The 15,935-nt window shown below is 44.0% G+C and overlaps 1 protein-coding gene across 3 annotated transcripts in view; it reads left to right on the forward strand.

Annotated features, from left to right (window-relative positions):
• LOC115542130 (kalirin) overlaps nucleotides 1–15,935 on the forward strand; it is a 53,023-nt gene that overhangs the window by 29,661 nt on the left and 7,427 nt on the right. For all 3 annotated transcript variants that reach the window (XM_030354264.1, XM_030354266.1, XM_030354267.1), the window contains exons 27-38: nucleotides 617–799; nucleotides 1,217–1,341; nucleotides 3,069–3,135; nucleotides 8,193–8,299; nucleotides 9,253–9,322; nucleotides 9,446–9,535; nucleotides 10,152–10,244; nucleotides 10,442–10,553; nucleotides 11,802–11,992; nucleotides 12,332–12,433; nucleotides 13,690–13,838; nucleotides 14,990–15,083. In XM_030354264.1, coding sequence (XP_030210124.1) covers nucleotides 617–799; nucleotides 1,217–1,341; nucleotides 3,069–3,135; nucleotides 8,193–8,299; nucleotides 9,253–9,322; nucleotides 9,446–9,535; nucleotides 10,152–10,244; nucleotides 10,442–10,553; nucleotides 11,802–11,992; nucleotides 12,332–12,433; nucleotides 13,690–13,838; nucleotides 14,990–15,083 — 1,383 coding nt within the window. The remainder of the gene's footprint in view (nucleotides 1–616; nucleotides 800–1,216; nucleotides 1,342–3,068; nucleotides 3,136–8,192; nucleotides 8,300–9,252; nucleotides 9,323–9,445; nucleotides 9,536–10,151; nucleotides 10,245–10,441; nucleotides 10,554–11,801; nucleotides 11,993–12,331; nucleotides 12,434–13,689; nucleotides 13,839–14,989; nucleotides 15,084–15,935) is intronic.

Genomic DNA, 15,935 nt, shown 5'->3' on the forward strand with positions numbered 1-15,935 from the left:
CTCTCTCTCTCTCCACTCTAACCCTGCCTCTCTCTCTCTCCCTCTCTCTCCACTCTAACCCTACCTCTCTCTCTCTCTCTCTCTCTCTCTCTCTCTCTCTCTCTCTCTCTCTCTCTCTCTCTCTCTCTCTCTCTCCACTCTAACCCTACCTCTCTCTCTCTCCCTCTCTCTCTCTCTCTCTCTCTCTCTCTCTCTCTCTCTCTCTCTCTCTCTCTCTCTCCACTCTAACCCTACCTCTCTCTCTCTCTCTCCCTCTCTCTCTCTCTCTCTCTCTGTCTCTCTCTCTCTCTCTCTCTCTCTCTCTCTCTCTCTCTCTCTCTCTCTCTCTCTCTCTCTCTCTCTCTCTCTCTCTCTCTCTCTCTCTCTCTCTCTCTCTCTCTCTCTCTCCACTCTAACCCTACCTCTCTCTCTCTCTCTCTCTCCACTCTAACCCTACCTCTCTCTCTCTCTCTCTCTCTCTCCCTCTCTCTCTCTCTCTCTCTCTCTCTCTCTCTCTCTCTCTCTCTCTCTCTCTCTCTCTCTCTCTCTCTCTCTCTCTCTCTCTCTCTCTCTCTCTCTCTCTCTCTCTCTCTCTCTCTCTCTCTCTCTCCACTCTAACCCTACCTCTCTCTCCCAGCGTATCCAGGAGAAGGTCCACCTGTTGATCCAGCTGGCTGAGAGCATGCTGGCTAAAGGCCACGCCCACCGGGCGGAGCTCCGCCGCTGTGTGGCCGGAGTGGACAAGCGTTACCGTGACTTCAGCGGCCGGATGGGGCAATACCGCCACCTGTTGGACACGGCCCTGGGGGGCTGCAGCCAGGTAACTCCCCCCGCCTCGGTCCGTAACCGTGGTACCTACCGCCTCTTCTACCTGTTACCATGGTAACTCCCCCCGCCTCGGTCCGTAACCGTGGTACCTACCGCCTCTTCTACCTGTTACCATGGTAACTCCCCCCTCCTCTACCCCTAACCGTGGTAACACACCCCTCCACTACCTGTTACCATGGTAACACACCTCTCCACTACCTGTTACCGTGGTAACACACCCCTCCACAACCTGTTACCATGGTAACACACCCCTCCTCTACCCCTAACCGTGGTAACACACCCCTCCACTACCTGTTACCATGGTAACACACCCCTCCACTACCTGTTACCATGATAACACACCCCTCCTCTACCTGTTACCATGGTAACTAACCCCTCCTCTACCTGTGTGTACGGGTGTGGTTGTCAGGACAACAAGGACCTGGAGCTGGATCTGATCCCCAACAGTCTGTCGGACTCGGACCCCGAGGTGAACCTCAGCGACCCGGACCACCAGATGAGTGACGAGAAGAGGAGGACAGCCCGCAAGAAAGAGTGAGAGAGGGGGAGAGGGGGGGATGGGAGGGGGGGAGAGAGGGAGGGGGAGGGACCCGGACCACCAGATGAGTGACGAGAAGAGGGTGACGGCCCGCAAGAAAGAGTGAGAGAGGGGGAGAGGGGGGGAGAGAGGGAGGGGGGAGGGACCCGGACCACCAGATGAGTGACGAGAAGAGGAGGACGGCCCGCAAGAGAGAGTGAGAGAGGGGGAGAGGGGGGGGAGGGAGGGGGGAGAGGGGGGGGGGGGGGGGAGGGAGAGGGAGAGGGTGGGAGACATCAAAGGTGTGTTAAAATTGGTGAGTTAATAGATGGGATAAATTAGGATGTTAACTCTTGGGAACTCATTTCAGAAACTTCCTAACTCTGAAATCTTATCCTGTCTTGAGATATGAAGGCATTTCGGGGCTGGCGGCTTTCAGCTGCGAGCTTAGGGACGGTCTGCAAAGTGCAAAACTGAAAACGACCACAATGATCAAATGTCAATAGCGTCGCCATTATTGACTCTAGAGCCCCAAATCTTGTTCCACATAGGTATGGCTTCTTTATGGTAATACTACAACCTTTAATTTTGAAAAATATATATTTGCTTATTTTTGAGGATTTTTTATTTAGCAACAATTTCAGTAGCGTCGCAATTATTGACTCTAGAGCCCCTAAACTCTTTCCATAGAGGCATGGGCTCTTTTGGTCCTACAACCTTTGTGATGGGGAGAGGGGAGGGAGTGGGAAGATGCATGGGTTGGAGGCACAGACCTTTTCGATTGATGTAGTATTTTTGTTATGTGATTTTACTGTATAGGGAGGTTGTTGATATAATATATTTTTTGTTAAATATATGTAAATAATTGTTTTAAAGATTACACTTATTATGTTCAATCTCTCCTTATTTCCCCTGCTCATTACTTTGCACAAATGTACTGTATGTACACCTTTCTGGTTCCGGCAGACACATAGAAACATTTCACCTAGGAAAAAACATTTCACCTCTGCTGCTGCAACTCCATCCTAGGGGAAGCACTGTACGCCCTGTTCTAAATACAAAATAACTCTCAATAACTGGCAGCAGCACTGCTAGTAGGTCTGTATGAAGACAATGAGCATTACAACAGAAACATGATGGCTGAAAAGCTACAGACCGCATTATAATTTGCTAAATTTTCCTGACCATATTTTAATTTCATTTTATCGCCTGCAAAGACATTTAATTTTGAATTGGTTGGAAGAATTACTTTACTACTTTATTACTCCTCTTCTTGTTCTCTGTTCCAATACCCGCCCTGGTCGTCGTACTAGTGCTACCAACTTGCCGTTATTAACAAAGATCCTTTATCAACAGTCTCTGTTAACGTTAAAAGTAACTTGTTCTCTCAATCTCATGCACATTCTGAGTGCAGAAACAGACATAACCTGACAATTGATTGCCGATCGGATAATCCGATTGACAGAACAGTTTGGATTACCTGAGGTAAGATAAGACAGGAAACGGCCCACAGGTAAGGGACTGCCTGTTACCATGGTAACTCCCCCCGCCTCGGTCAGGTAAGGGACTGCTTCTGTAATGGGAAGTTAGCATTTTTCTGTAATGAGGCCCCGGGTTGCTAAAACCACTAGTGTGTGTGTGTGTGTGTGTGTGTGTGTGTGTGTGTGTGTGTGTGTGTGTGTGTGTGTGTGTGTGTGTGTGTGTGTGTGTGTGTGTGTGTGTGTGTGTGTGTGTGTGTGTGTAGGTACATCATGGCTGAACTGTTGCAGACGGAGAGAGTTTACGTCAGAGATCTACAGGAGTGCATTGAGGTAACCAGCTACTGCATTATACTTTATTATACTGAACTCTACTGTATTCTACTTCACTCTACTGTGGTCTACTGCACTATACTTTATTCTACTCCACTCTACTGCGTTATACTGCACTCTACTGTATTCTACTGCACTCTACTGTATTCTACAGCACTCTGTATTCACTGCACTTTACTGTATTCACTGCACTCTACTGTATTCACTGCACTCTACTCCACTCTACTGTATTATACTGCACTCTACTCCACTCTACTGTATTCTACTGCACTCCACTCTACTGTATTCTACTCCACTCTACTGTATTCTACTCCACTCTACTGTGTTCCACTGCACTCGACTGTATTCTACTGTATTCTTACGTTTTGTACTGGGTTAGGGTTACACTTAGCTGTGGGAGATAACAAACTCTATATATATAGTGATCTATAATCTATATATATAGTGATCTATAATCTATATATAGTGATCTATAATCTATATATATAGTGATCTATAATCTCTATATATAGTGATCTATAATCTCTATATATAGTGATCTTTAATCTATATATATAGTGATCTATAATCTATATATATAGTGATCTATAACCTGTCATCTGTAACTCAGACCTACCTGTGGGAGATGACCAGTGATCTATAATCTATATATAGTGATCTATAACCTGTCATCTGTAACTCAGACCTACCTGTGGGAGATGACCAGTGATCTATAATCTATATATAGTGATCTATAACCTGTCATCTGTACCTCAGACCTACCTGTGGGAGATGACCAGTGATCTATAATCTATATATAGTGATCTATAACCTGTCATCTGTAACTCAGACCTACCTGTGGGAGATGACCAGTGATCTATAATCTATATATATAGTGATCTATAATCTCTATATATAGTGATCTATAATCTATATATAGTGATCTATAATCTATATATATAGTGATCTATAATCTATATATATAGTGATCTATAACCTGTCATCTGTAACTCAGACCTACCTGTGAGAGATGACCAGTGATCTATAATCTATATATAGTGATCTATAACCTGTAATCTGTAACTCAGACCTACCTGTGGGAGATGACCAGTGATCTATAATCTATATATAGTGATCTATAACCTGTCATCTGTAACTCAGACCTACCTGTGGGAGATGACCAGTGATCTATAATCTATATATATAGTGATCTATAATCTCTTTATATAGTGATCTATAATCTCTATATATAGTGATCTATAATCTATATATAGTGATCTATAATCTATATATATAGTGATCTATAATCTATATATATAGTGATCTATAACCTGTCATCTGTAACTCAGACCTACCTGTGGGAGATGACCAGTGATCTATAATCTATATATATAGTGATCTATAACCTGTCATCTGTAACTCAGACCTACCTGTGGGAGATGACCAGTGATCTATAATCTATATATAGTGATCTATAACCTGTCATCTGTAACTCAGACCTACCTGTGGGAGATGACCAGTGATCTATAATCTATATATAGTGATCTATAACCTGTCATCTGTAACTCAGACCTACCTGTGGGAGATGACCAGTGATCTATAATCTCTATATATAGTGATCTATAATCTCTATATATAGTGATCGATAATCTATATATATAGTGATCTATAACCTGTCATCTGTACCTCAGACCTACCTGTGGGAGATGACCAGTGATCTATAATCTATATATAGTGATCTATAACCTGTCATCTGTAACTCAGACCTACCTGTGGGAGATGACCAGTGATCTATAATCTATATATAGTGATCTATAACCTGTCATCTGTAACTCAGACCTACCTGTGGGAGATGAACAGTGATCTATAATCTATATATAGTGATCTATAACCTGTCATCTGTAACTCAGACCTACCTGTGGGAGATGACCAGTGATCTATAATCTATATATAGTGATCTATAATCTCTATATATAGTGATCTATAATCTCTATATATAGTGATCTATAATCTATATATAGTGATCTATAATCTATATATATAGTGATCTATAATCTATATATTTAGTGATCTATAACCTGTCATCTGTAACTCAGACCTACCTGTGGGAGATGACCAGTGATCTATAATCTATATATAGTGATCTATAACCTGTCATCTGTAACTCAGACCTACCTGTGGGAGATGACCAGTGATCTATAATCTATATATAGTGATCTATAACCTGTCATCTGTAACTCAGACCTACCTGTGGGAGATGACCAGTGATCTATAATCTATATATAGTGATCTATAACCTGTCATCTGTAACTCAGACCTACCTGTGGGAGATGACCAGTGATCTATAATCTATATATAGTGATCTATAACCTGTCATCTGTAACTCAGACCTACCTGTGGGAGATGACCAGTGATCTATAATCTATATATATAGTGATCTATAACCTGTCATCTGTAACTCAGACCTACCTGTGGGAGATGACCAGTGATCTATAATCTATATATATAGTGATCTATAACCTGTCATCTGTAACTCAGACCTACCTGTGGGAGATGACCAGTGATCTATAATCTATATATAGTGATCTATAACCTGTCATCTGTAACTCAGACCTACCTGTGGGAGATGACCAGTGATCTATAATCTCTATATATAGTGATCTATAATCTCTATATATAGTGATCGATAATCTATATATATAGTGATCTATAACCTGTCATCTGTACCTCAGACCTACCTGTGGGAGATGACCAGTGATCTATAATCTATATATAGTGATCTATAACCTGTCATCTGTAACTCAGACCTACCTGTGGGAGATGACCAGTGATCTATAATCTATATATAGTGATCTATAACCTGTCATCTGTAACTCAGACCTACCTGTGGGAGATGAACAGTGATCTATAATCTATATATAGTGATCTATAACCTGTCATCTGTAACTCAGACCTACCTGTGGGAGATGACCAGTGATCTATAATCTATATATAGTGATCTATAATCTCTATATATAGTGATCTATAATCTCTATATATAGTGATCTATAATCTATATATAGTGATCTATAATCTATATATATAGTGATCTATAATCTATATATTTAGTGATCTATAACCTGTCATCTGTAACTCAGACCTACCTGTGGGAGATGACCAGTGATCTATAATCTATATATAGTGATCTATAACCTGTCATCTGTAACTCAGACCTACCTGTGGGAGATGACCAGTGATCTATAATCTATATATAGTGATCTATAACCTGTCATCTGTAACTCAGACCTACCTGTGGGAGATGACCAGTGATCTATAATCTATATATAGCAGTGGCGGCTGGTGGTTTTTAAAGTGAGGGAGGAAGGACTGCGCGCTTGGTTGCCATTGGCCTGCTTGCACTGTTGGTGTATGGTGGCATAAGAATGTGAGACTCGAGTTGTTTCAGGGTGTTTTGGTGAACTACAAAATAGCAGGGAGGGAGTTATGTGAACAAAATGTATACAAAGCCACCAGTGGCATCACTGTAATTTGAGAAGGAAAGGATGCAAAGCATATTAGTCAAATCAGGCCTACTATTGATTTGTAAAAGTAAATAAAATAATCTGGGCCTATTATTGGGCCTATTTTTGCCCTCACTGACTGAAGTTATTTAGCTATGTTTATTTTCAGTTACAATTGCTTGTAATGCTACCAGTAAGTCATGCGTACCTAGCAAACCATGTAGCACTCACAACACTGACGTTGCCATTACTTCTGATGACCTTGATTTTGGGAAGTGGTCTACCTCTTTCTGAATGAATGGAATGGTTTTTGTAATAAGACGTTAACAATGTCCTCCGTTTCCAATGTTTCCATTGTGCATTTAGGATCTCGCTATCGCAGATTTCACTTACTCTGCGTCTCTCAGACTGAGCACCGCGGCAATGCAGACCGGGTTTGTTTTCGACAGCGTTGCCAGATTGGGCAGATTTCCCGCCCAATGATAATTTTTCCAGCCTAACATGGTTAAAAGTAGCCCAATTGGGTGGGAAATCGGACCAATCTGGCAACACTGCTCAACATCCAGGGATCCTGCTTATTGGTTCATAGCGCAGACGGATAGATTTTTGCGCGAATCAGACCCCTCAAGGTCCCACCCACTCAGAGGAGGATTTTCCTCCTCTCTCCCATTGAAACCCATGTTATCCACCGGCCGCCAGTACTTTCGGGAAAATGAATGGGAGTGGACGGCGGCAGAGGGAGGACGTTCCTCCCTGAAGTAATTGTCAATAGGCGATAGGGGGTGCTAATGTCCCTTTACCCAGGGAAACGAACATTATATATTCAAAGGCAATAAAGTAGTCATATTTAAGGGCATTCATTACAATAGTCGGGGCAATCTAAATTTTTTATTCTCAACAATGTTAGGGAGGATCTTCCTCCCTCTCCTCAATGGAGAAGCCTCCACTGATATATAGTGATCTATAACCTGTCATCTGTAACTCAGACCTACCTGTGGGAGATGACCAGTGATCTATAATCTATATATAGTGATCTATAACCTGTCATCTGTAACTCAGACCTACCTGTGGGAGATGACCAGTGATCTATAATCTATATATATAGTGATCTATAACCTGTCATCTGTAACTCAGACCTACCTGTGGGAGATGACCAGTGATCTATAATCTATATATATAGTGATCTATAACCTGTCATCTGTAACTCAGACCTACCTGTGGGAGATGACCAGTGATCTATAATCTATATCTATAGTGATCTATAACCTGTCATCTGTACCTCAGACCTACCTGTGGGAGATGACCAGTGATCTATAATCTATATATAGTGATCTATAACCTGTCATCTGTAACTCAGACCTACCTGTGGGAGATGACCAGTGATCTATAATCTATATATAGTGATCTATAACCTGTCATCTGTAACTCAGACCTACCTGTGGGAGATGACCAGTGATCTGTAATCTATATATAGTGATCTATAACCTGTCATCTGTACCTCAGACCTACCTGTGGGAGATGACCAGTGATCTATAATCTATATATATAGTGATCTATAACCTGTCATCTGTAACTCAGACCTACCTGTGGGAGATGACCAGTGGCACCGATGTTCCGCACGGACTTTCCAACAAAGACGACGTCGTGTTCGGAAACCTCCTGGACATCCACGAGTTCCACAACAGGTAGACAATTATATCCATATACATACATACATACATGTTTATATATATATTAGTGCTGTCAAGCGATTAAAATATTGAATCACGATTAATCACATTAACGTCATAGTTAACTCACGCAATTATTTTTCTATGTTAAATATCCCTTGATATTTTTGTCCCATAAATTTTTCTCATTTTAATGCTCTTATCAACATGAAGTAGTGCATCGGCTTGCCTTGTGCAAATGTTTTTTTATTGATAACAACATTGGCATATACTGATCAAAACAGGACCTTACAAAAAAAAAGCCTATAGTGCAATTAAACGATGAACATACAAACATACTGCCTTGGACATAGCAGTCAGGCTACTGCTTCTTTGTTTTGAGACAAATAAAAAAATAAAAAATAAATAACGCCGTTAAAATTGCTTTGCGTTAACGCCGTTAATAACGTGTTTAACTGACAGCACTAATATATATATATTAGGGCTGTCAAACGATTAAAAAAATTAATCGGGATTAATCGCATAGTATTGGTGATTTGAGAGTATAACTCACGATTAATCACATTCTTTTTATTATATTTTAAATCCACTCCAATTGAAGTAAAATGAGATATCAAATGGAATGACAAATTATCATTCATACCAAATGTACTTCATAAGCAAAAACTAGACAAAGCGATATTGAGGGAATTTTATTGACTCACTCAGAATTGAAGGTTGAATGTGAAACTTTCGGAACACCACAGATTTGGGAATTGTAAACAGGCTTTCAATAGCTGCAATTGTAATCAGGTTGTCACTTGCTGCAAGTGTAATTTAATATAAAGTAAGTGTAACTAAAAACAAAAATGAATTCTGATATGAATGTTGACATTTTGTGGGCATTTTTTTTATGCATATATATAAAGACATTCATACATGCAGCGCTACGCAGACCCGTCCATACGTCCATTTGTGTGTGTTCGCAGTATCTTTCTGAAAGAACTGGAGAACTATGAACAGCTTCCTGAGGACGTTGGACATTGCTTCGTCACCTGGGTAACATGAGACTGGGTGGATGTGTGTATATTAGACACACACAACTCTGTGCGTGTTTGTCTGTTTATGTTTTAAAAGTCCTGCCTCTCTCTGATAGGCTGATAAAGTGCTTGTCTCTGATAGGCTGATAAGTTCCACATGTACGTGACGTACTGCCGCAACAAGCCGGACTCCAGCCTGCTGGTCCAGCAGCATGGCTCAACCTTCTTTCAGGTCAGAAATAACCCATTACTATGGTTACAACGCACCATCACCACGGCAACAACACATCCCCATCACCTTGGTAGCAACAAACCATTAGTCATTGATGCTAGTGGAAGCAACACTATTCTACCACCAACAACACGCCCCACTGTCACCACGACAAGAACAACCCCCCCACTGTCACCATGACAACAACAACCCCTCCCCTGTCACCATGACAACAATACGCCCCCCCTGTCACCATGACAACAACACAGCCCCTCCATCACCATGACAACAACACGCCCCACTGTCACCATGACAAGAACAACCCCTCCCCTGTCACCATGACAACAACACACCCCCTCCATCACCATGACAACAAAACGCCCCTCTATCACCATGACAACAAAAGCCCCCTCTATCACAATGACAACAACCTGCCCCTCGATCACCATGACAACCAAGCCCCCTCCATCACCCTGACAACAACACGCCCCCTCTATCACCATGACAACAGAAGCCCCCTCCATCACCATGACAACAACACGCCCCCTCTATCACCATGACAACAAAAGCCCCCTCTATCACCATGACAACAACACGCCCCCTCTATCACCATGACAACGTCCTCATTTGTTTGCAGGAGGTCCAGAGAAGGCATGGTCTGGCTAACTCCATCTCCTCCGCCCTGATCAAACCGGTCCAGAGAATCACCAAGTACCAGCTGCTACTCAAGGTGCACACACACACACACACACACACACACACACACACACACACACACACACACACACACACACACACACACACATACACACACACACACACACACACACACACATACACACACACACACACACATCCACGTAGAGACACAGTCGTGTAGATCTACAGCTATACTTCTAGATACATGGACACCATGTGTTTGTGCAGGAGCTGCTGGCGTGCTGTGAGGAGGGCAAAGGAGAGATCAAGGAGGGCCTGGACGTCATGCTCAGCGTCCCCAAGAGAGCTAACGATGCTATGCATGTTAGCATGCTTGAAGGTAACACACATACACATGCATTTGTATCCATGTTTATTCAGTATTATATAGATGTGTTTATCTATAGATATAGTGTATGTAGATGTATATAAATATGTATATAGAGATCTAGATACAAAGTATCTAGTTTGTATATAGATGTGTATCTAGTTTCTGTCGGCGTTTCCACTGCCGACAGTACCCTTATGGTAGGGGGGGGGGTTTAAGCCGGATGGCGATAGCCGTGGCAGCTACGTTAGCATTGTGACCTCATAGCAGCCCGACACAGTGTAGCCTGCTAATAAATCCAAGGAAAAAGAAGAACGCGCACAATGAACAAAGATCAACAATGTAGGACGTCCAAGAAGGACGGCAAACTTTTGTGCGACATTACCTTGAATAAACAAAGCTTTCGCCGTTGTCCAGAAATACCTCGCGGATAATGTGTTTGTTATATCCCCCTGTCGCAAGGAAGTGTGATTCTGTCGACCAATCAACGGACGACGTGTGTAGCTCCAACTTACCGGCACCCTTTCAGGCGTCTCAGTTCCCCAACGGAGGAGTAGCCTACAGCGAGACGAGTACGGCTCAACGCCGCTCAGTCCGGGGCACGCCCACATTTGGCGGCGGAAATGCGATCCGTGCCGCACCTTAGCGAACCGAACCGACCCTCCGGTGGAAACGCACCTTCAGTTGGCCCTGAAGAACTCGCATATCTAACATCAGTTCTGCATTACAGTCATTCATTCACAGGCCATTTATTTATTTATTTTCTCTGTGTATTCTCCGTGTAAATCCATGCACCGAACCGTCACGTCTGTACCGATTCAGATCAATATGAAAACATGTATCGTTACACCCCTAGTGTGTACCAGTGTTTCTCCATGTGTGTACCCAGTGTGTACCCAGTGTGTACCAGTGTCTCCATGTGTGTACCAGTGTGTACCAGTGTCTCTCCATGTGGGTACCAGTGTGTACCAGTGTCTCTCCATGTGTGTACCAGTGTCTCTCCATGTGTGTACCAGTGTGTACCAGTGTGTACCAGTGTCTCTCCGTGTGTGTACCAGTGTGTACCAGTGTCTCTCCATGTGGGTACCAGTGTCTCTCCGTGTGTGTACCAGTGTGTACCAGTGTCTCTCCGTGTGTGTACCAGAGTGTACCAGTGTGTACCAGTGTGTACCAGTGAGTACCAGTGTCTCTCCATGTGTGTACCAGCGTCTCTCCGTGTTTGTACCAGTGTGTACCAGCGTCTCTCCGTTTGTGTACCAGGGCTGGAGGAGGGTGTGGAGGTGCAGGGGGAGCTACTCCTTCAGGACTCCTTCCAGGTCTGGGAACCAAAGTCTCTGATCAGGAAGGGGCGGGACCGACACCTGTTCCTGTTTGAGCTGTCACTCATCTTCAGCAAGGAGATCAAAGACTCGTGCGGGAGAACGAAATACATTTACAAGAGCAGACTGAGGGTACTTTTACACACAGTACACACCTTATACACAGTACACACATAGTACCCACCTTATACACAGTAAACACACAGCACACAACTTATACACAGTACACACATAGTACATACCTTATACACATGACAGACATAGTACACACACAGCACACACCTTATACAGTGACACATATTACACACATTATACACATGACACACATAGTATACACAGTTAACCTTAAACATTCTACACACATTTTACACAAAGTACACATTGGTGTGATGTTGATGTGATGTTGATACGGTGCTATGTGGGTTCTGATTGGTTGGTGGTGCTACGAGGGTTCTGATTGGTTGTTGTCAGACCTCAGAGCTGGGGGTGACGGAGCACATCGAGGGAGACCCCTGTAAGCTGGCCCTGTGGGTGGGCCGCACGCCCACCTCTGACAACAAGACGGTCCTGAAGGTACACACCACGCACTACACATTGTATACACACGGTATACACACTACACATCTCACACTGTATACACACTACACACTGTATACACACTACACACTGTATACACACTACACACTGTATACACACGGTATACACACTACGCACTGTATACACACTACACACTGTATACACACGGTATACACACTACGCACCGCACACTGTATGCACACTACACACTGTATACACACTACACACTGTATACACACTACACAATGTATACACACTACACACTGTATACACACTACACACTGTATACACACTACACACTGTATGCACACTACGCACTGTATACACACTGTATACACACTACACACTGTATACACACTACACACTGTATACACACGGTATACGCACTACGCACCACACACTGTATACACGCTACCCACTGTATACACACTACACAATGTATACACACTACACACTGTAAACACTACATCACTACACACTATATACACACTACACACTGTACACTGTATAATCACTACACACTATATACACACTACACATTGTATACACACTACACACTATATACACACTACACACTGTATATACACTACACACTATACACTCTATAATCACTACACACTATATACACACTGCACATTGTATATACACTACACAGTATACACTCTATAATCACTACACACTATATACACACTAAACATTGTATACACACTACACTATATACACACTACACACTGTATATACACTTCACACTATACACTCTATAATCACTACACACTATATACACACTGTACACTGTATAATAATAAGCTGAAGCAGGAGTGGGTCCGCAGCGTGTAACTAGTAGTGTAACTAGTAGTGTAACTAGTAATGTAACTAGTAGTGTAACTAGTAGTGTAACTAGTGGGTGTAACCAGTAGTGTGTCCGGTAGGCCGCGTCCCTGGAGCTGAAGCAGGAGTGGGTCCGCAGCGTTTAACTAGTAGTGTAACTAGTAGTGTAACTAGTAGTGTAACCAGTAGTGTAACTAGTGGTGTAACCAGTAGTGTGTCCGGTAGGCCGCGTCCCTGGAGCTGAAGCAGGAGTGGGTCCGCAGCGTGTAACTAGTAATGTAACTAGTAGTGTAACTAGTTGTGTAACTAGTTGTGTGTCTGTTAGGCCGCGTCCCTGGAGCTGAAGCAGGAGTGGGTCCGCAGCGTGTAACTAGTAGTGTAACTAGTAGTGTAACTAGTAGTGTAACCAGTATTGTCTCCGGTAGGCGGCGTCCCTGGAGCTGAAGCAGGAGTGGGTCCGCAGCGTGCGTCAGGTGATCCAGGAGAGGCGGGGCCACCTGAGGGGGGCTCTGAGGGAGCCCATCCCCCTCCCCAAGACCCCGGGGCCCCCCCTCACCAGGCAGCGCAACCGCAGGTACACACTACACTACACACTGTACACAGACTACACTACACACTACACACTGTACACACTACACACTGTATACACACTGCACTACACACTACACACACTACACTACACACTGTACACACTCTACACTACACACTGTACACACACTACACCACACACTGCACACACACTACAGTGTACACTCTACACACACTACACTACACACTACCTACTACACACTGTACACACACTGCACTACACACTGTACACACACTACACTACACACTGTACACACTCTACACTACACACTGTACACACACTACACTACACACTGCACACACACTACAGTGTACACTGTACACACACTACACTACACACTACCTACTACACACTGTACACACACTACACTACACACTGTACACACACTACACTACACACTGTACACACTCTACACTACACACTGTACACACACTACACTACACACTGTATACACACTACACTACACTACCCACTGTACACACACTGTACACACACTACACTACACACTGTACACACACTACACTACACACTACACACTGTAAACACACTGTACACACACTACACTACACACTACACTACACACTGTAAACACACTACACTACATACTACACTACACACTACACTACAGGCTACACTACACACTACACACTACACTACACACTGTACACTGGGAGGAATCAACGGTCCCCTCCGTCCAGGGGGGACCCTGTCCCCCCTGGACGGAGGGGACCGGTCTCGAGGAGTGGAGGAGTGGAGGAGCTACTGAAGCCCTGCTCTCCACCTGTTCCTCAGGTGGAGGAGCAGGGCTTCAGTAGCTCCTCCACCTGTTCCTCAGGTGGAGGAGCAGGGCTTCAGTAGCTCCTCCACCTGTTCCTCAGGTGGAGGAGCGGGCTACTGAAGCCCTGTTCCTCCACCTGTTCCTCAGGTGGAGGAGCAGGGCTTCAGTAGCTCCTCCACCTGTTCCTCAGGTGTTCTCCATGTCCTTGATTGGCCCGGGCCGGGTTGCCATAATGTGTGTGTTATTTCAAATGTGTGTGTGTGTGTGTGTGTGTGTGTGTGTGTGTGTGTGTGTGTGTGTGTGTGTGTGTGTGTGTGTGTGTGTGTGTGTGTGTGTGTGTGTGTGTGTGTGTGTGCAGGGACACCAGTGAGGACGCTGACTCTCTGGGCGACGCCAGTAGCCAACCAGACAGCGTCTCGATCGCCTCCAGAACCTCTCAGAACAGCGACAAGGTACACAAACTAACGCACACTAACGCACACTGACGCACACTAACGCACACTAACGCACACTGACGCATCAACACACACACTGACACACACCGAGTCATCAAGGTACAGTAACGCAAACTAACGCACACTGACACATCAACACACACACTGACACACACCGAGTCATCAAGGTACAGTAACGCAAACTAACGCACACTGACACATCAACACACACACTGACACACACCGAGTCATCAATATACACACCAACGCAAACTAACACATACTAACAAAACTAACACACTAATAATCGACTAACCTGGTTCTAGCGGTCTGAGGCTTTGAGCTAGTGGAGGGTGTTACTAACCTACTAACCTGGTTCTAGCTAGTGGAGGGTGTTACTAACCTACTAACCTGGTTCTAGCTAGTGGAGGGTGTTACTAACCTACTAACCTGGTTCTAGCTAGTGGAGGGTGTTACTAACCTACTAACCTGGTTCTAGCTAGTGGAGGGTGTTACTAACCTACTAACCTGGTTCTAGCTAGTGGAGGGTGTTACTAACCTAGTAACCTGGTTCTAGCTAGTGGAGGGTGTTACTAACCTAGTAACCTGGTTCTAGCTAGTGGAGGGTGTTACTAACCTACTAACCTGGTTCTAGCTAGTGGAGGGTGTTACTAACCTAGTAACCTGGTTCTAGCTAGTGGAGGGTGTTACTAACCTACTAACCTGGTTCTAGCTGTTGGAGGGTGTTACTAACCTACTAACCTGGTTCTAGCTAGTGGAGGGTGTTGCTAACCTACTAACCTGGTTCTAGCTAGTGGAGGGTGCTACTAACCTACTAACCTGGTTCTAGCTAGTGGAGGGTGTTACTAA

This window comes from Gadus morhua, chromosome 4, assembly GCF_902167405.1.
Source record: "Gadus morhua chromosome 4, gadMor3.0, whole genome shotgun sequence".
NCBI classification, from domain to species: domain Eukaryota; kingdom Metazoa; phylum Chordata; class Actinopteri; order Gadiformes; family Gadidae; genus Gadus; species Gadus morhua.